Raw genomic sequence first — 21,483 nt, 5'->3', positions numbered from 1 at the left:
AAGATTATTCTAAAACAAGATTATTTAGTTTATTTATTCACTCTGGAGAATGTCTCCAGCCTTTCAGCTATTATTGAGAGTGTTCCCCGGGACATGGAGCCAGCTGGGAGCAGCCCAGGGTTTGTCAGAGATGTTTACAGGCTGGGAGGGATGCAAGGGATGTTGTGGAGAGGCAAATGCTCACCTGTGCAAGGCTGTGGGGGTGTGGGATTGCTGAACGCAGTTCTGTCTGCAGGGGGGATGCTTGGGCTGACCCCTGTTTTGCAGAAGAGGGAGACTGGAGGAGAGGCTTCCTGGCTTGCCTCAAGCTACACAGAGTGACCTATCAGCCCTTGAAAGAAATACACCCCATTCCTGGATCTTCTCCAATAAGTCCTGAGATTTTCCTGAATCGCAGCACCCCTGTGATACCTGCTTTGCGTAGCTCTGTGATTGTCAGCATGGACCCATCAGATTCACACCAGCCCACCTGAAGTGCTGGCCATGCTTCCCAGGAAAGCAGCCTGCTTTATTGTACTGCAGCAAGGGCTTTGCTTGGTGTAGAGGGAAGGGGGCTGTATGAATAAAAATATCAGAACAATAAAAGCTAGAATGAGACTGGCTAGGATGTTAATCTCTCAGCCCCGCTGTTATTTAGGATTTTTCCAAAGTATCTCCCCAGCAGGGGAAAATGGAGGAACCTGTTTCCAAGTCTCTGTTTCTTCTATTTGGAGATGTTGTTGTTGAATACAAGTGAAGTTGCAAAAAACACCATTAAATACTTAATTTTATCATAATTTAAGAAGATGTCTAAGACATCTTCATATCTTGGCTTTGCCTCTCTCTTTGGCATTTGTCAGAAAGCTGAGCTCTTGAAGAACACAGAGGAAGAAGCTCATAGATGGATACAGGAACCATGGGGCACCAACTCCTCTGTATCCCACTAACTGCACCCTTGAGAGGGGTCAGCTGAACTGCACACCCTAACTTGCTTTGAGCCATTTGAAAAGGATCTTCTGGCAGCGCACAGCTGTGTTTATTTAGTGTATAAAGTAACCTGAAAATACAAACTGCTGATTTCAAGTTGTGTCGTGCTAGCCCTGTGAGTTTAAGCTGTTAGTCTGAAATTGGGTAGCCCTAACTCCTATCTGCTCAGAACCCAGCAGGGAATTTAGTCTAGATTAGAGTTCGTGGGGCCAAATCCAACTGGAAATATGGGCTGATTCCCCACGTGTGTGCGCCTACACACAGAGGTGAGAGAGGAGGCTCAGGGAGGAGATAACGGAGCCAGACTGGATACCCTTGCTGTATCAGGACATCAGGATGGGAAGCAGGGAGGTGCTCCAGGGCCACGAAGGTTAGAGCAGCTGGGGCTGGGATGACTTAAGGAGCAGGGCTAAGGGTAGCACACAACGAGAACAGTGGTCAGCTCCCAGTTCTCTTGTGTTGGGCACAGGCTGATTTCTGAACCTGTTTATTTTCTTTTGGATTGAAAATTTTGGGGTTTTCTTTGAAATTACATTTCACACAGAAATTCCATGGCTTTTCACTTAAACTATGTTTCTAAAAATGAAAGGATTTGAGAGTGCAGTAAAATTTTTATTGTTGTTTTATTTTTTTTCTTCCAAGATGGAATATTCTTGTCAACTCCACATCCCTTTATTTCCCACAAATGCTCTTTTACAGGACAGGGTTTTTTTTCCGTTAAATATTTTCAGATTTTTCCATTTTCTGGAACTGGGTTTTCAGCAGCATCTGTGCTGCCCACATGAGGAAAACAAGGACTGCTCAGTGATGTGCAGCAGTGCCAGGTGATGGCGGTGACCAAGGGCCAGCAGGACATGCTTGGAAGGCTGAGTTGGACACCAGCCCACACCTCTAGCAGCGGTGGCGCTGCAGGGCGTTCCTCTGCATTGGGTAAACTCTCGTGATTGTAGTTAGGGTAGGCAGTCTGCCGTATTTGCCTTACGGATAGTTTCATTTATTATTTTGTGACTGAAGTTTGATTTAATGTTGCATGCGTGCCAACATGTGTGTGCCACCCTACATGTGATTCAAATGGCGTGACCTAACTGTTGGAGCGATTCCTCTTACTTCACTAGCTGATTCTGTTAAAAACACTAAAAAAGCCCGTGCTTTTACAGAGAAGTTAACAACCTCCATGTGCTGCATAGCAGATGGTACAGTAATGTTGGAGGCGTATTTTACAATAACCTGTTTTCACACGGGGAAATTGAGGTATTGAGAAATCTCTTTCTGATGCTTGAGAATGAATCAGGGGCAGAGGGAAACTACAGGGGTGCGGGAGTTCAAGAAACAGCACTGCCGTAAGTTTTAGGGGCTGAGCTCGTCCTGCCAAACTTCAGCTATTCAGCCTTGGTCTGCCTGGACTCTCCTAAGGTCAGTAAGAGTGTGAAGCATTTCCAGAAGACAACTTGAACTGCTTCATATCAGGGTCTCCCTCCAGAAGTGCCTTCCCTCTCCAATGACTGTGGGGAACCCATGGTCAAACACCTCCCATTTTAATCACCTTGATCAGATGCCTACAGCTAAGTGGGATCTGGTTAATGCTCAGAGGAAGGTCTGAGCGCTGTGCCACGCTGATGAGTGCAGAGCCACAGTCTGCACCTGATGGATACAGGTGCTAAATTCTTCAGGAACTGTTGTGGTGTAACCCCAGGTGGCACTTAAGCACCATACAGCCACTTGCTCGCTCCCCTGCAACAGGATGGGGGAGAGAATCTGAAGAGTAAAAGTGCTCCCAAAAGCCAGAGCATTTTTGTATAAATCTTTCCTTGGATAATTCTCAATGAAAATACCATGTAAAACATAAATGCCAACATTTCCCAATGGGTTCCCCACCTAGAGGCAAGGGAGCCAGCTCAGCTAGTAAGTTGTTCCTTGTGAATAGCTGTGCTAATAATAGCTGCTGAAATTAGATCAAACCACAGGACAGTGACAATAACAGCTCAGATTTTTCAGAAGAGCTGAATGACTTGGGTACTACACCTTTTGCAAAGTCTGGCTATGAATGGCACAAGAGGAGCTTTTTAATGTTGATCCCTTCTGAAAATCTGGGCTTGACAACAAACACCAAACCCCCAGGACAGCTGACCCTCCACTCTCTCAGAACAATAGCACTGGTTATCCCAGACCTGAATGCTGACCTTTACAGCAGGACATCTAACCTGAGCAACCCAGCCCAGAAGCGAGATCTCACAAATGACTCCAGTTAGGAGATAGAAACTGATAGTGGCATCTAACATGGGTTTATCATTGCATTTTTCGTTGCTTTCTCCTACACCAGAGATACTGCTTAGGAGGAGCAATGTAAGCTTATACTGGCTCAAATGGGATTTGCAGGGCTGGGAAGAATATGCCAAAGATTGTGTTATTTTGACCCCAACAGCTGGCAAGGAAAAGAAAATGGCCCCAAGCAGAACAATGTCATTTTCTTGGGCTGCCATTCCCCCACCTTGTCCCTGCTGTGCCCATACTTCTTTGCCCACCTGTGGGGTCTCTTTCACTGTTTTCACAATCTGATCCATGCCTTCATCACCACACACCCTATGCCCAAGCAGTGCCCAGTGCAATCTAGAGCATTCAGATGCTGGAATGGGCTCTCCCCACTTCCTGTTTTCAGGCAGCAGTGATGCTTGTGCGCTTGGCTTTGAGGGCTGCTACTATCCTAGCTCCGTGTCTCCTCGTGGCTGTTTTGAATGAACCATGGAAGCAATGCCATCACTTCAAAAGTGCTGCGTCTGTCCCCATTTAGAGATATGTTAAGACCTCATCCCCATCACCTTTGCTCATCCCTCTGTCTAAACAGGGTGAAGGATCAGTCCAGAGAGTGACTCGACCGCCTGATGGCAAATGCTCTTTTCTCATGATCTCATTCCTATGCAAGGGATGTTTTCGGTAACAATCACTCATCACCGGTTGGCTGACAGTGGAGCGAGGGTGAAGAAAATAAAGCAAGGAGTCGTGTGCTGCCCTGCTCTGCCTGCCCTCAGCAGGACATGCTGTCCAAGAGAGTGCGCTAAGAGCACTGCATCTATTTTAACAGCATGGTTTGAGAAGTCGGCTCTGAACCAGCAGCAAGGGCAGCAGAGGGAGGATGTGCTGCAGTCATAAAAATTCCACCAAGATCAATCAATAGAGGGAGGAGGAGAATAAGAGGAAGAGATGGCAAAGTCAGACACTGTTCATCTCTGCCAGAGGAGAGAGTGAGATGATGCCCTCATGGTCATGGACGTTTAACAGGAGTGGAAGGGAGCAAAGTCCAAGTCAGAGAGGTGCTGTCAGAAGCAGACAACAGCCTTTAATATGGGCTGGTGGAACTGGATTTGGGGGTCTGGTTCAGACAGCCACTGAGTGCCAGACGTGCTCCTGTGTGGCACTAATTAGCACATTCTCAGGCAGACTGAAAAAGAGGGCAAGGAGCAAGTCGGCTTGCAGCAGCAAGCAGCAGAACGGTGGGCTAATGATGTGGACTACTGCCAATCCAATCTAGATAGGTGCTGCCTCCCAGAAATGCTAGTTAGGGGTGAGCTAGGACACCTTCTCTCTTCTAAAATCAAAGGTTCTCATTATGGTAGAAACTGTTTTCTGTCTGCAAAAGACTAAAGGTTTTGAACCAGTTGCACCAAGATCTGGGTCTATAGCAGCCCCTTCCCCAGCTTCCTCTTCTAATCTTCAGTATGGTTTTTCATATAAACAATTTACTGTGTAAGTCCTGCAGCAAGGGACGGATTCTCACTAGGTTTATGCATGACACTACTATTGCTATACGTACAAATTAGGTGTATGGAGCACTGCTGGGCTGTCTGCTTGCCTTCTCTGGTAAGCTGGTGAGCAGCTTGCCTTGCCTTTGTTTGAAAGGTATAGCTGAATTTAGGACTGGATTCAGCCAGTGTCCACACTGCTCCTTCATGCCTGTACTTAAAAGGAGTGTTTGGCTTGAGTTGTCCACCAAGAGGAAGCCCAAGCCCTTGTTTGTATGGTCTTGGCTTTCCAGGCATGGGTCAGGCAAAGCATGCTACAGCTCAGCCCCCTAGTCAACACACAGTCTTTGATGCTTCCTAAGTGTGCCATGGACATCCTGACCCCAAGCTAAACATGAGCCTGGAAAGGTGTCAGTGGTCACCAACATCTGCTCTCAGACTTAAACAGCAAATGTTCTGGCTGTCACTCTAAAAAGGTGGCCTGCAGACCAGAGGACAGGGCTCTGCTTTGCCTGAATGTGCCTCAGAAAGACATGTTCTTCTTTCTGTTTCACAGGAATACACCATCGATATCTTCTTTGCTCAGACGTGGTATGACCGGCGTCTTCGTTTCAACAGCACCTTGAAGGCCCTCACGCTGAACACCAACATGGTGAGCCGCATCTGGATCCCAGATACCTTTTTTAGGAACTCCAAGCGGGCTGATTCCCACTGGATAACCACTCCTAATCAGCTCCTCCGCATCTGGAATGACGGAAAAGTGCTCTACACGCTCAGGTACATCCAGCAGGTGCTGTGGCCGGCTGCTGAGGTGAGGGAACAAGGAGCTGGTGAAAGCAGAGGAGGTTTCCAGGTTTCCTGGGACAGAGTAGTGGAGATGTCTCCCTGAGCTGATGGGAGTACACATGCAGTACTAGTTGCAGAATGGGCTTCCTCTTCCCAGGATGAAGGCTTCCAGAAAATCAAAACTGTTTTTCCATATTATACCTAGAAAAAAGTCAAAACTACAAATGGTTTCCTAAACCAAAATCCTTTAAAAGTTTATGTTGGTCAGTCCAGCTATCTCATTCTGGTAATAAACATTTGGCTTTTGTTCCCATAAATTCTCACTTACATAAATGAATCTGAAAAGCTCACTAAACAAAAAGGCTTTTTGGATGTGAAAATTAGATGGTTTTTCTCACTTTGAAAATATCCAAACATATGTTTTATTTTGCTGCTGTTTTAAAATGTTCCTGCAAACAGACTGATCTTCAACAAATTAGTGTTCCTCTCTCAAGGAAGCGAGAATCCTGCTGTCACATTGTTGTGTTGGAATCAAACCACCTTCACCAACATAAAATCTCACTCTCCCCCTTTCTCTCTCCCTGTCTCAGGCTGACGATTGAGGCTGAGTGCCTGCTCCAGCTGCAGAATTTCCCAATGGACACTCACTCCTGCCCTTTGGTTTTTTCCAGTTGTGAGTATATGTATTTTTAAAATAGTTTAGAAGGCAAGTAGAGAAATCTCAGTAGAGTAAAACTCTTCTGGGGACACCATCCTCCCTTTTAGCTACCATTTTCACCTAATTTCTGACTCTTTTCCTGGGCCACTGCCTGTCATCCCTGAAGCATCTTCCCACTCCTGGGCTAGCAGAGGTCTTCAGGGCTAGATTCACAGCACCTCTGAGTTTGTCCTTAGTTTGGGTGGACAGTTGGAGGTGATTATTTCAGTGACTTTCTGGTCACTCGTGGACAGAGTATATCCCTTCAGCTAGCAGACAAATGCCACCCATCCTGCCTTGCATCTTCCCCCTTCTCCTGCTCTCTGAGAGGACAGCTTGGCTTTCCAGACCTCAGACCAGAGACAGGACCACTTTCTGCACCCAAGGCCATCACAAAGGAGGGGTACTCAGACCTTCCCTCTCAGTCCCCACTTGTCCATTCTCATCAGCAGAGGGCTGCTGATATTGGCCTATCTCCACTGGTAATTTTGCAGTGAGCTTTTCTGCACCAAGAAGTTCCTGTCCTCATGCATTAGTTGGAAATCTGATTTAGTCATCTTAGCTGGGGTTAGTCTCTCCTGCCACTGAAGAGATGTAGCTCACATGGCTCTGAGGTGCTTCAGAGGGAGGCAGCATGCTGAGGAGACACCATCCCCTTGTCTCCCACCATCCTTCATTCTTTGCTAATTAACGGTACATGCTATACATGCTTGATAATTAGAAACACATTTCTAGTTAGCTGCCAAGCTCTTGCTCCTTCCTTCCTCTGAGGAACTCTCTCGTAGGTGTCAAGGTCCCTGCTTCTCAGTAGGCTTGTTTCTTTGTCAAGAAACCCAGAGCCAGGAGAAGCCATGCTCCAGCCTGCAGGAGCCAGGCCTTCTCCACGGAGAATGCACCCCTTCTGTTCCATGCAGAGATCAGCTCCCAGGGCGGGAGGTACAGATAGTCAGAGCAGCCACAGCCATGCCACCTCCCATGTTGGCACCTCTGTATTCTTGGTGTACTTGTGCCTGGGAAGGGAAGGTAGTCATAAGGGATAGTGAAGGACCTGTGCTGCCCCAGGGAGCTAAAACCCATAAAAATTTCAGGCGGGGGGAGTCCTCTAACACCAACCCAAGTCTTATTCCCATCAGTGAAGTCCTTAGAAAGGCTCCATTTCTAGCACTGCTCTTTCCATCCCTAGGATTTGAAGCAGTCCACAAGCAGAGTTGCTGTCCCTACTCCCATTGCATGTGGGGATGCCTAAGGGAATCTAAACAAAAGGCATCAGAAATAACTGCTGGAAGCTTCCTGTTTACAAAACAGCTAGAGTGAGATGCCAGGGCTTTTGCAGGCAGAGTGGTGAACGACATATTCTTTCACTGATGCCCTTGCCCCTTTTCCCAGATGGCTACCCACGTGAGGAGATTGTCTATCGCTGGAGGCGCTACTCCATTGAGGTCTCTGACCAGCGCACCTGGAGGCTCTACCAGTTTGACTTCACAGGGCTCAGGAACACCTCGGAAGTTCTCAGGACTGGGGCAGGTGAGGCAAAGGGAGACAGCCCACAGAAACGCCAGTGTGTCGGAGACCTTGTGGGAGACAAAGGAGTCATCAGACAGCTCCACAGTGGTGGGGAAGAAAGGTCACTACAGCACAGTTAGAGAAACATAAGGATGAAAGGATGGACCTTTGCTAGAGGGAGCAGAAGTGATGAAGGGTGAGGAGAAGACAAAGCAGGGGGAGGCCAGAACTGCTGACATCTGTGAACTGTGGGGTGACAATGCTGAGGTGGATGAAGCTATCCCTAACTGAAGGGCCAGGAGAGAGGGAAGATGGAGCTCAGATCCCCTCTTGCTGCAGTATGTGCATACTATGTGATCCCTGGGTGGGGAAATCAGAACTTGCAGGTCTCCATCTTTCCTTCTGTAAAGCTGCGTGGGGCAGATGAACACCCACATTATGCTTTAAGAGACCGGAACGAGGGTACATGTGTGAAGAAACCAGGGAATGGAGGCCCTTCAGCTTCTCGTCATAATAGCTCACATCCTCTTTCCTTCCCACAGACAAGCCTCTGGATTCCTGCAGGTGGGGTGAGCTCATGTTTTTAAGCCCTCTGAAGCAGAAAGTTCAGGTAGTGCTTCTCCCACTCTGCAGAAATCTGCTGTTGTCACCACTGACAGCCAGCCTCTAACTGGGGTAGAAAGGCAGCACAAACCAGAACAAGAAATAGTGCAGTGAAAGTGTCTTGAATGCACCAGTGGCTGTCTGACATCTGTAATTCTCTTTTTTGGTAATTGCTTGCAAGCTCCATCTTAACCCTAGAGCTGTCAGGTGGCTTTCTTCCAATACTCACTAGGAGCTGCTGAAAAAGAGGAAGAACCTTAGCTGTAAGTTGCCAAATGAGCAATTAGGATGTACAGCACCACATGCCCTTTCCAGGGGCAGAACCAGAGTCCCGAGGAATGTGACTGAAGCACACCTCTTTTGTCACAGCTCAGGTAGTTAGTTAGCAAGCCAGGCCGTGTAGCTTGTTACAGCTAAATAGCTTCTATAGAAAAGAAACTCTTACAGCAATCAGCTGAAGATGAATACTCTCTTCTCTGAAACTTCTGCAGACAATGTGCTCTTCAGTGTGCTTGGACACACAGTCGGGCCAGTGCAAATGCAGCCTGGTGGCCACATAGCCAGCCAGGCAGATTGCCAGCTGGGCAACCACAAACCACAACCACAAAACCACAGCTCTTAAATTAGTCACAAAGGCGTTAAGTCAGATGGCTACGGAGCCAGCCAGGTAACCACAGAGTCCACTAGCTACAAAACCAGCAAGCCAGCGACAATGCCAGTGAGTCACCAAACCTATTCAGCCAGCCACACAGCTGCCCATGATCCTAAAAATCTGGGCAGCCACAAAACCAGCCAACTAGGCACTTAAAAAACCAAGAAAACCTCATCAGAAACACTCTAAATTCTGAAACATTGCTGACTTTTGTGTTTTAGGAAGCCACATCTTATGATTCCAATGTCTCTGTTGCTTTTTCCCTAGGGGAGTACATGGTGATGACAGTTTCTTTTGACCTAAGTAGACGTATGGGTTATTTTGCCATTCAGACCTACATTCCTTGCATCCTGACTGTTGTTCTTTCCTGGGTTTCCTTCTGGATCAAGAGAGACTCTACACCAGCCAGAACATCTCTGGGTAAGAGACAGGTTGTTGCATGTCTGATGCTTGTCAAACTCTGCAAGGCTAGCAGAGTGGCAGTGTTGGAGTGCAAAATCTCCTAAAGCACTTTGCCATTTTCTGGCATTATTCAGCTTACTGGAGGATAGTCCACTCCTCCATCTTTCTGTTAGTAACATTATCCTCAAGTTCAACCAAATCTCCAACTGTGCTGGCTTGGACTACTGGATTATTTCAGGATAGCACAACACACTCATATTTTGACCTGAGATGCTTACACAGCCTCTTCCAAGTCGACAATGTGGTATTCTCATGTGCTGAGAGGAAAGGGGTGAGCTGTGGCATTGCAATGCTGGCCAAAGGGCTCCTGTCACATCCATGTATTCTGCATGACTTTTCCTCATGACTTTTCAAGGGCTCAGTGTAGTACCAGCAACATGAAGGTTGTAGGGTTAATGGGCAAAGTTGCTCGGCTGTATCCATAGGGTCCCAAGTTCTGTCTGGATGTGGAAGCCCTGTAGGTGCAGCCTTTCCCTGTCAGTCTCACACCACAGTGGGACTCCAGGATGTGGCAACAGCTTTGCCTATTGTTTGGATTTTCTCAGCATACTGCAGTATCCCTTTGAGTCAGGAAAAAGCTTATGTCAATTGAATCCTGCTCTGATAGGTGCTAGAGAGGTCTTTACAAATCTTTAATGCACTTTGGCTGTATCTGCATTTTGCAGCAAGCTCTGCATCCCAGCGCTGTCCTTCCCATCAGCCTGGATGACTTTCCCTTTAATTGGAGGTGGCGTTCCCAGCCCTGCCTGCAGGCCTCTTCGGGGAGGAAGAGGAGAGGCAAGGGGCCATCAGCATCAGGCAGGGCTGTTCAGAGCTCATCCATTCTGACCATCTCTTCCCAACTCCCTATCAAAATCAATTTCTTTGGTGCTCACGGAGAGAGCAGGAAGAGGAGTGGGGTGTCATTTCCAATGGAGGTGAGGGTATGCCATAGTCCATGGCTGGGAAAGGAATGAAAAGCGAGAGGTAAAATTTCTGTACAGCTGACACCACTGTGGTGGCTGTCTCAAAAAGCAAAGGCAAGTTTCCCCAGGAGGAGGGCCCCTCTCTGTGGTAAGGGACCTCAGCACATCAAGAGTAATGTATTCTCTCCACAGCCCCTGTTGTATTTAATACAAATGATCCCCAGTACCTTTCAAGCCTGCCAGCCTACATTAGGGAGATGGAAAGTGGACCAGTTCCGTTGGCATTTCAAATACATGGGAAGTCACATCACATCTGCTAATGCAAATGCAGTAGGAAAATACGAAAATCTCTTGTCATGCTCCCATCCATTGGGGTGACCCCAGGAAAGGGTGGCAGGTGGATTTAGATGACTGCTAGAGAAGGAGGAATATGTGGAGTTCCTGCTTCTTCTCCACATCCTAAAAAGCAGTGGATGAGATCACGATACCAACTCTTGCAGGTGACCCCTTGTTGGCTCCTGATACTTTATCTCTGGAAACAGGTTTGTGAGCTTTATTGCTGCTGTAGAAACAATTCCAAGCCCCATTCAAGTCAAAAGAGATTGCTTATCATCTCCTACCCACTTGCCCTCTACGTCAAGAAATGGACAGATTGTGAAGAGCTGTCTCTGAAGAATAGCCACGAGCAGATTGAAAGCTTATGGGTTAGAATTAGAGACCAAGGCAACAAAGAGAATCTTCTTGTGGTTGGTGTTTACTACGGGCCACCCAATCAAGGGAAGCCTATGGACGAAGCCTTCTTACTCGAGCTACAAGAGGCATCGCAGTTGCAGGCTTCCTGTCCTGCTGGGGCACTTCAAGCACCCCGACATCTGCTGGAAAGGTAGCAGGGCGAGCTGTAGGCAATCCAGGAGACTCCTGGAGTGCATCGAGGAGGACTTCTTAAAGCAGGTTATAGACAGCCCTACCAGAGGGAATGTGGTATGGGACCTGTTGGTCACCAACACAAGTCAGCTAATCAGTGATGTCAAGATTGGAGGCAGCCTGGGCTGCAGTGATCATGCACTGGTGGAGTTCGCAGTCCCGAGGGACCCTGAATTTTAGGAAAGCAAACTTCCAGTTGTTTACAGGGCCAGTCAGTAGGACCCCCTGGGACACTGCCCTCAGGGACACGGGAGCAGAACAGAGCTGGCAGATCTTTAAGGACGCTTTCCATAGAGCGCAAGAGCTCTCAATTCCCAGGTGTAAGAAATCAGGAAAAGAAGGCAAGAGACCAGCATGGATGAGTCAAGGCCTGCCAGTCAAACTAAAAAGCAGGAATGAAATGCCCAGGCAGTGGAAGCAGGGACAGGTATCCTGGGAAGAGTACAGGGACACTGCCTGGTTGTGTAGGGATGAGGTCAGGAAGGCCAAGGTGCAGCTGGAGCTGAGCTTGGCAAGGGATGCAAAGAATAATAAGAAGGGCTTCTATAGGTATGTCAGCCAGAAAAGGAAGGTCAAATAAAGCAATACACTACCAATGAGCACCACTGACAAACTGCCAACCACAGACGAGGAGAAGGCTGAGGTACTCAGCAAATTTTTGCCTCAGTCTTCACTGGCAGCCTCGTTCCCAGAGCTTTTTTGTGGATGGGCCATAAGACAGGAACTGAGGGAGCAAAGTCCCTCTCACTGTAAGAGAAGATCAGGTTCGTGACCACCTGGGGAACCCGAACATGTGTAAGTCTATGGGACCTGACAAGATGCCTCCCAGAGTCCTGAGGGAATTGGCTGACATAGTTGTCAAGTCACTCTCCATGATATTTGAAGTCATGGCAGTCAGGTAAACTACTGACAGGGAACTACTGACCTGTCAGCCTCACCTCTGTGCCTGGGGGGATCATGGAGCAGATCCTCCTGGAAGCGATGTTGAGGCACATGGAGGACAGGGAGGTGATTCGACACAGCCAGCATGGCTTCACCGAGGGCAGCTCCTGCCTGACCTGTGATGGAGTGACTGCCTCAGCGGACAAGGGGATTGCTGCAGATGTCATCTATCTGGACTTCTGTAAGGCCTTTGACACGGTCCCCCACAACATCCTTCTCTCTAAACTGGAGAAATACAGATTTGAAGGATGGACTGTTCAGTGGATGAGGCATTGGTTGGATGGCCGCACTCAGAGAGTGGTGGTCAACAGCTCAGTGTCCAGATGGAGATCAGTGACGAGCAGTGTCCCTCAGGGGTCTGTATGGGGACCAGCACTGGTTAATATCTTCATCAGTGACACAGACAGTGGGATCAAGTGCACCCTCAGCAAGTTTGCAGATGACACTCAGCTGAGTGGTGTGGTTGACACACCTGAGGGACGGGATGCCATCCAGAGGGACCTGGACAAGCTCAAGAAGTGGGCCCGTGTGAACCTTGTGAGATTCAACAAGGCCAAGTGCAAGGTCCTGCACCTGGGTTGGGGCAACCCCCAGTATCAACACAGGCTGGGGGATGAAGGGACTGAGAGCAGCCCTGTGGAGAGGGACTTGGGAGTACTGGTGGATGAAAAGCTGAACATGAGCTGGCAATGTGCAGTCACAGCCCAGAAAGCCAACTGTCTCCTGGGCTGCAGAAAGAGAGGCCAACGGGTCAAGGAAGGTGATTCTCCCCCTCTGCTCTGCTCTGGTGAGACCCCCCTGCAGTGCTGTGTCCAGCTCTGGAGTCCTCAGTACAAGAAAGACATGGACCTGTTGGAGCTGGTCCAGAGGAGGCCACAAAAACGATTGGAGGGCTGGAACACCTCTCCTAGGAGGAAAGGCTGAGAGTTGGGGTTGTTCAGCCTGGAGAAGGCTCCGGCGAGACCTTATCGCAGCCTTTCCATGAAGGGGGCTTCTAAGAAAGATGGGGACAGACTTCTTAATAGGGCCTATAGCAATAGGACAAGGGGAAATGGTTTTAAACTAGAAGAGGGTAGATTTAGACTAGGTATAAGGAAGAATTTTTTTATGATGGGGGTGGTGATGGAAACATTCAAGGTCAGGCTGGACAGGGCTCTGAGCAACCAGATCTAGCTGAAGATGTCCCTGCTCATTGCCGGGGGGGGGTTGGACTAGATGACCTTTCCAACCCAAACCGCTCTATGATTTCATGATTCTATGATGAGATTTGTGCTAGGCTGAATTCATCCCGGGAGAAAATGCTCAAAGACAAAAGGAGAACAAGAAAGGAGGCCTTTGCATTCCAGCAGTTTGTGTCATCTGAGACACTGCCTTGCTTATTGCTGACTCAGCCAGACATCACTGACCAAATCCCAACTCGCCCATTGCCTGCCCAAAGCGATCCATCTGGTGTTATTGCCTCAGCATGTCCTTCCTCTGGACTCTCCTCTCATCATCCAAACAATTGTTCCTGTATACACACTTAAGCAGAGTCCAAGTTCCCCACTCCTTTACGAGTACACACTGATAGCCTGTCTGACACCTGAGTTGTGAACAGCTCTTTTTAGAGAGAATATTGTTAGAGTTGTCAAGACCAGAGTCTGGCTGAGCAAAGCAAAAATGGGACCAGACAACCAGAGGATATTTCTCTCCCACAGGAAAGGGGAAGTGGGGATGTTTTGGGGACTGGATGCAGGTAGAAGATAGAAATTCTCCTCTTCATTACTTAAACCAGCTCTTTTCTCTCTTAGGTATCACAACTGTGCTAACAATGACCACCCTGAGTACCATCTCCCGCAAGCACCTTCCCCGTGTTTCCTATATCACAGCCATGGACCTCTTTGTCTCTGTGTGCTTCATCTTCGTCTTCGCAGCCCTTATGGAGTATGCTACACTCAACTACCTGGTGGGAAACAAGAAACCACTTGAGCACAACAGGAAAGCCAGGCTGGTAGGTCAAAGAGGCCAGCAGAGGGGGATGCTGTTAGAACCCCAAGCTATCCCTCCTGAGCCTGCACTGGAAACTGCTGACGTGGTTTAGTGCCTGTGCTGTGTTCATAAGGTCCTCTGACCACTCTGTGTGCTGGGTCTGAGAACCTGAAAGGTGAGACACAACCAGAAAAAGCAGCTGAGGCTCCCCCAAAACAGCAGGGTCCCCATCAGAGCCAGACACCTTGTGCTTTCTTCAGAACTGCTGGAGAGCTTATCAGTACAGTTTAGGATGACTCACATGACCGCAAGTCCACTTAAGACAAGGTGAGCCACACCCAGGTTCTTCCTCCTGTACCAGTTAGATCTCTGTGGATTGCAGAGGTATCTTAGGTCAGACAGATGCAGAAACCTTCTTTCTTTTGTGGTGTGTCCATCAGAAGACCTGAGTGTGAGGACAGTGAACCCATAGTGGTTGTCACCTTCTTGAGATAGACACAAGCTCATGGCAGGTACTTCTGAGACATCAGCTGAAACAGGCCTCTGAATTGGGACAGAACTGAAACCAAAAAAGATAGATCTCTTCTGTGCCAGTCTCATTTCCCAGCACGGGTGGAGAGAACTCTTCCATGAAGCTGATGATATGGCTCTTCTCCTGGGCCAAGAGGTTATGAGTCACACGCAGCCTTTCCCTGACTTTTCTCCAGCATCTGACAGCAACCAGAAGACACATCTGGACTGTGTGCTGTGTCTTCAGAGACAGCTGAGCTCTGGGGAGTGAGGGAAAAGGCTAGCACAGCTGAAACCAAACGAGTCCTGTTTCTGCACTATTAGTGGCAGAGGTGGGGAATCAGAGCAAGTAGATCTTTGCTAAGGCTATGCCCTAGGGTTTCTGGAAGGAAATTCATAGTTGTGCAGGGAGCTGCCAGTCCCCAGTATGCCAAGGTGTGATTTACAACCAGGTGCAGAGATGGAGGATGATCAGTCACCCCTCTCCACTGAACTGCACCTATGCTATAAACTGATCTATTGTCAGTGGGATGGGGTTTGGTGTCTAGAACATTTTTTCTTGTGTTTTCCTTCCCTTTAATCCACCTGCCCCTTCTCATTACAGCCACCTGCCGGTGCACAGGTGATGCCATCCTTTACCACCATCAACATCAACAACATCATGCACTGGCCCCCAGAGATAGAGGAGGATGAGGATGAAGACCCTGGCTCCCCGTGCCTGGAAGGCAAGGAATGTGAGAGGTTCTTCTGCTGCATTGAGGACTGCCAGACAGGAATGTGGCGTGAGGGGAGGATCCGCATTCACATCTCCCGCCTGGACTCCTACTCTCGCGTTTTCTTCCCCACCGCCTTCCTGCTCTTCAACATTGTCTACTGGATTGCCTATCTCTATCTCTAGCCATTCTTTGTCCTCAGCTGGAATGGACTGGAGACCAGCAAGATGGGCATAGAGAGCTCAAGGAGCACAGAGGACAGCATCTCTCCCATTGTAGTCGATTGTTGGTCTGAACAATCCAACCTGGTGATTCCCTCTCCCTGCTCTCTCATCTCTTCTGAGAAGAACCAGACAGCTTTTTTTTAGCCTTCTAACATATCTTTTTAGAGAATCTACCATTCCCAAACAACCCCCTCTCCAGCACCACCAGCATTTTACTCCGTGTAAGATTGTCCAAAAAAGTCCTATTCCTATCTCAAACATTAGAGATTTTGTCAAAAACTAAAATCTTAATGCATTTCATTTTTCCATCCAGTCCTACCCCTAAATTCCATGGGAAGCGATGGCAAATGGAGTTTTCTGCATAGTTAAGACTGCAGAGCAAATAAAGTAGATCTTAAAACTTCTGCACCACTTCCACCAGAATAGACTCTGTCAAGTCTAAGATCAGAAGGAAAGAAGTGTGGAAGAGGGCAGCAGTACAGCTTTTCCACAGTAGTTAGGCTTGGCTAAAATGCTTTGAACTTGCCCAGAAGCTGGCAGTGGCACTGACAAGGATGGAGTAGCTGCAAGCCCTGTACAATATCTGTGGAGCATTCCTCATGGATCACTCCACTTGTTGTACCAAGTGGCACCCAAGGCATCCACCCACTGAGGCCTTGCTGATTCTCATCAGATGGTGGCAAAAAGCAGTTCACAAGTTTGAAGGGCCCATCTGCCTTACTGGAGCAGACTCTTCAGGGCTCATGGTAACATTCTGCTTTGTGATCAGGACTTTGAGCAGGCTATGCAGCTTACATTGGGCATAGCCAAAAGAAGGAGAAAGTCCTTATGCTACAAAGACCAGAAGCAGTCTCATGAGCCTGTTGTGAGGTGGCTTGGTTTGACCTCTCATGTGAGCTGGGCCCTACTGTACCATGCGTCACAGCAGCGCTCTCCTCCACAGTGACACTTGTAGAAACCATCAGATCTGTGTTCAGGAGTAGATGCTAAGGTGAGAAAGGAGCGCTAGAAAAGGGAACATGATCAGCTACCAGTGGTGGGGAGACAGCATTCCTGAAGCTCAGATGTGTTTCCTTACTTTTTTTTTTTTTTTTTTCATAATTACATAAAAATACAGACTTCACTAAAACTGTATGGCTCCTCCCAGTTGCCACCAATAGTTGGCCCTTCCCACAATCAGGAAACTGAGTGAGTCGTCCTTGGTAGATTTCAGGAAGGTCAGACATAGTGAGATGGTTCCTTATGGTCCATCTTAAAGGGATAGAGAAATGCATAATACAGTCTCAGCTGCAAAGGAACTGCATAACATAGAAGAGGCAACTTAGAGCCAAAGTCCATAATGTGTAAATCAGCTGCCTCCCCATTTATACCAACTGCTGATGTGTCCCACAGCATGATTGTGAAAAGCAATGTGCCATTAATAGGTAGTTACTGTGTAAATTACGAAGAACAAAAAAAATCTTTTTAAAAACAGCATGGTTTAGAAACAATTAGTACTTAAAAAGCTTGTCACCAGAAGAAAGCTGGCATGGCTGCAGAGAAAAAGTTAGGAAAGGCTGGCTCAGAGGACAGCTAACAGGGGCAGGAGGTTTTACATGTTCTTAGAGAGCAATTTGATCTGGTTTAAAGATGGATTTTGACACTGTTAAATCTGATCTGAGTAATGAAGTGTCATGTTTAATTCATTCATAAATACAGCCTTACCTTGGTTCCAGAGGAACAGCTAGAGCGCCTAATCAAGTATACAATAGTACAACCCTCGGCTAAGTATAACCTAATAGGGTCAGACCAGCATAGCTCTGGAAGGGGAAATTGTGCCTGTCTAACCTGTTACAGTTCTTTTAAAATACCAAGTAAGAGATAAAGGTTACCCAGAAGCATAATTTGCTTAGCTATTCCTACAGCTTTTGAAAGGATGGAAAGAAATTATGGCGGGTGGTTCTGAGGAAATTGATTTAGCAAAAGAATTATTAAGGAGGTTCTAATTAGAGGAAATTAACTGAGGAGAGGGGAAAAAAGAATTGTTAAGGAGGTTCTAATTAGAGGAAATTAATGTTTTAGAGAGAAAGACACAAAGAGGGAGAAGTCTAAGAAAAGAATCAAAACAATTTCCAGACAAGAAGAGCTGCTGGGTGACAGTGCCAACTCCCAGCCAAGCGGGTTGATGTTCTGCTCCTAATAGCAAAGCGCTATTAGATGTAGCAGCAGAAAAACCGCCTATGACTCAACCATACACCGACAGGGAGTTGGATTAAACAGGGTCCTGTGATCTCTGTGGGGAGCCAAAAGGAAAGAGCATCCTAGATAAAAACTGTTTCACAGGACAGACTCTGAGTGAAGCATGTCTCTACATGTCAGAAGGCAGCTGCTAGTATGTGCAAGGGAAGGGGCACCCCGGGGGCAAAGCAGGGCCCGTGCCAAATATGCTCATTAACAGTTCAGTGACATAAAAGGTGTGCAGGCAATGGAGGCTGCAGCGAACACGGGCAGCAAAATGTGGATGGGGATCATCTGAGATAGGGATGGTGGAAGGGAAAATTTAACATCCATCTGCAAAGGAGTCCAAACATCTGCAGTTCACTGTGGCTTTGAAGCACTTGGGAGCCTTGATGGACACAGATGGTTGTCATGGGCACTGGAGTACAGACTTCAGCCCCAGGAGCAGCAGCTTGTTGAAATTCGGCCTTTTACAGAATCAGCCAGGAGAGAAGCAGGGTGTACAAGAGATCTAAGAGGATGACAGGGACTTGGGCAAAGCAGACTTGAAAGATTATAAGATTTCACCAAAAAAAGATAAAGCCAACATACACCTAGGTAATGTAACCAATGATGGAGGATTTGACAGAGGAAAATAGCCTAGCGTGGGCTGGAGCACAAGGAAGCTGATTACTAAGGCTGGGGAAGGAGGAGGGAGGGGGCTTTTTGGCTTAGGGAAATCTGTGCCCATCATAAATAGCTCAATAAATAAAGGCATGCATGAATTCAATCATGTTTTAAAGTTTCTACAGTATCTCAAAAAAAGGAAAGCTAAGAAAAGCCAGGAAGAAAAATCCACCATTTTTTGGAACTACTTTGCAAAGCTCCAGTTCCTTGAAAAAAGGTTTCCCTGCTATCAGCAGGAAATCCACAGCACAGAGACATCCAGGAGCCATGTGTAGCCCTGCTCAGCAAGACAGTGGGAGTTGAGCCCCACTGGTCCCCTCCTAGATTGGCATAAACCACCTGCTTATCCCTGCATGCTGTAGTTTCTGCCATCACGCTGGAGTGGGTTATGTTACCGCAGCATCTTTCAGCCCAGGGCAGCTATTGCCTTTCCACCAGCATCTGACTAGCTAACTCCAGGGGACACAGCCCAGGAACACAAGGCAGGAGACACCTGCATGGCTGTGAGACACCTGGGTGTCTGCATTGCCTCCTCCTATCACGCAGGTTTCACCTTTCTTCCCTGCCCAGAAACTTGGTGGAGGAGCCATGTATTGCTGCTGTCACAGGATGAGTTCATACTGGGCTTCCCTCACCTCCTCCCTCCCCTTCCTGGGGAACAGCAAGTCTCATTCTCATCCCGGCACCTACAGAGGACCTCTGTCAGACAGCTACTACATGACAAGTTTCCTTGCTGGTGGCCCGAGAGTGCCTGACACTGGCTATCATGGCTGATCCTGTAGCAGAACACGCATCCCAAGCTAGAGAACTTTGCTGTGAATGTGGCCAGTTCACCTCTTGCTGGACAATCATCTTCACAACTTCCACGATGAAGTGGACAATGCCACATCTGCCATATCTGCATTTAGGCTCTGCTTCAACCTATGGACACCCTCTGTGGACATAGGTACTGTTTAAAATGCCTTGAAAACTTCATGCAGGAATAATAACTTTTGTCCTGTGGCTCGGATAAAGCTCTCTTTCTAGCAGTGCCACAAGTCCAGCCTTCTAGTATGAAACCTGTTGGATTAGCTGTTTGTCTTCTGTTCTTTAAAGGCAGAGTGTCAGCAGAAAATGCAGTGGTGTGAACTAGAAGCCCATCTGCAGAACAGGTGTCCTGGTTTCAAGAAATACAAATCTGAACTACAGCGGAAAAAGAATCACATTTCCAAAGGGAAGGAACATCCCTATACCAAGGTGGAAACAAACACACCCAAGGATCCAGGGGTACCAAATGGAGGATCGTCACTTGTAGTGGAAAGCTCTTGTTATCACTAGGGGCTGCAGAGCCTTGACTGGTTAATCCAGCTTCTAAGGAGACTAAAAACAATTTTCCTCAGCAAGTTAGTCTTACAGCTGAACCAAGCACAACTGAAATTCACTGAGAAGACCTGGAAGAAAAGTTGAGGATAGGTGAGGGTAAAGACTTGCAGATTCGGTCATTGCTGCAGATCAAAGAAGAGCACCTGGGGACCATATTCTTGAGGTGAATGGTGTTAACATCAGCAGTGTGACTCACTGCCAAGCTGTCTCCTTCCTGCACCACCCAGGGCTCAGTACTGGGACCAGTTCTCTTTAATGTCTCCATCAATGATCTGGACAAGGGGATCAAATGCATCCTCAGTAAGTTTATAGGTGACACCCAGTTGGGTGGGAATGTTGATCTGCTCAAGGGTAGGGAAGCTCTGCAGAGGGATCTGGACAGGCTGAGGCCAATTGCATGAGGTTCAGCAAGGCTCAGTGCCGGGTCCTGCACTTGGGGCACAACAACCCCCTGCAACACCACAGGCTTGGGGCAGAGTGGCTGGAAAGCTGCCTGGTGGGAAAGGACCTGGGGGTGCTGGTCAACAGCTGCTGAATGTGAGCCAGCAGTGTGCCCAGGTGGCCGAGAAGGCCAACAGCATCCTGGCTCGTATCAGGAATAGTGTGGCCAGCAGGGACAGGGAAGGTATTGTCCCCCTGGACTCGGCACTGGTGAGGCCGCACCTCCATGACTGGGTTTAGTTTTGGGCCCCTCACTACAAGACACTGAGGTGCTGGAGCGTGTCCAGAGAAGAGCAGCAGAGCTGGTGCAGGGTCTGGAGCACAAGTCTTAAGAGAAGCAGCTGAGGGAACTGGGGTTATTTAATCTGGAGAAAAGGAGGCCCAGGGGAGACCTTATCACTCTCTACAGCTACCTGAGAGGAGGTTGTAGCAAGGTGGGGGTTGGTCTCTTCTCCCAAGTAACAAGCAATAGGACGAGAGGAAAGAGCCTCAGGTTGCACCAAGGGAGGTTTAGATTGGATATTGGGAAAAATTTCTTCACTGAAAGGGTTGTCAAGCATTGGAACAGGCTGCCCAGGGAAGTGGTTGAGTCACCATCCCTGGAGGTATTTAAAAGACGTGTAGATGTGGTGCTTAGGGACATGGTTTAGTGGTGAGCTTGGCAGTGTTGGGTTAACAGCTGGACCTGATAATCTTAAGGGTCTCTTCCAACCTAAATGGTTCTGTGACTCTAACATCTGGCAAATGCTGGGGACTGGAAATGATGATCTCAGCATTTTTGTTTTGTGGCTTTTGTTTGGAAGATAAAAGTCAGGAAAAAGGTTGATCTCTCATTTCTCTGTCTCTGATTTCTATCCTTCCCCTCCAAATTATGCCATGTAAGGGACCATTTTTAGACTGTATGCTCTTCAGGGCAGGGACTTTCTTTACTATGTGTTTGTACAGGGACTAGTACACTAGGGCTTGATCCTTAACTAAGATTTCTGGATGCTACTTATTACAGATAATAAACAGTATGGACTACCTGTCTTTAACACCACTGTCTATCCACACCTTGTAAGAAGGCTAAAAATTGTCCCCCATCCCCCTCCTGATGAAGTTACATTTTATTTCCCCGGAGAAAAATACGTTGCTGGAAAGTAGAGAAAAATGTTAGTCTGATATTTTTGGGGTGGGAGGATTTTTCAGATTTTTTTTTTTTTTTT

At 47.7% G+C, this 21,483-nt stretch overlaps 1 protein-coding gene across 1 annotated transcript in view; it reads left to right on the top strand.

Annotated features, from left to right (window-relative positions):
• The window catches only part of LOC113480137 (gamma-aminobutyric acid receptor subunit gamma-4), a 40,936-nt gene extending 21,800 nt beyond the window's left edge, over window positions 1-19,136 (top strand). Inside the window, exons 5-10 of the mRNA XM_026848756.1 lie at window positions 5,260-5,480; window positions 6,080-6,162; window positions 7,573-7,710; window positions 9,212-9,364; window positions 13,968-14,167; window positions 15,260-19,136. Of these exons, the coding sequence (XP_026704557.1) occupies window positions 5,260-5,480; window positions 6,080-6,162; window positions 7,573-7,710; window positions 9,212-9,364; window positions 13,968-14,167; window positions 15,260-15,553 (1,089 nt within the window). The 3' untranslated portion in view covers window positions 15,554-19,136. The remainder of the gene's footprint in view (window positions 1-5,259; window positions 5,481-6,079; window positions 6,163-7,572; window positions 7,711-9,211; window positions 9,365-13,967; window positions 14,168-15,259) is intronic.
• Window positions 19,137-21,483: the final 2,347 nt, after the last annotated feature.

This window comes from Athene cunicularia, assembly GCF_003259725.1.
Source record: "Athene cunicularia isolate RWA chromosome 4 unlocalized genomic scaffold, athCun1 chr4_part3, whole genome shotgun sequence".
NCBI classification, from domain to species: Eukaryota; Metazoa; Chordata; class Aves; order Strigiformes; family Strigidae; genus Athene; species Athene cunicularia.
The sequence above is the reverse complement of the archived record's forward strand: the minus strand, read 5'-3'. Positions and strand labels throughout refer to the sequence as shown.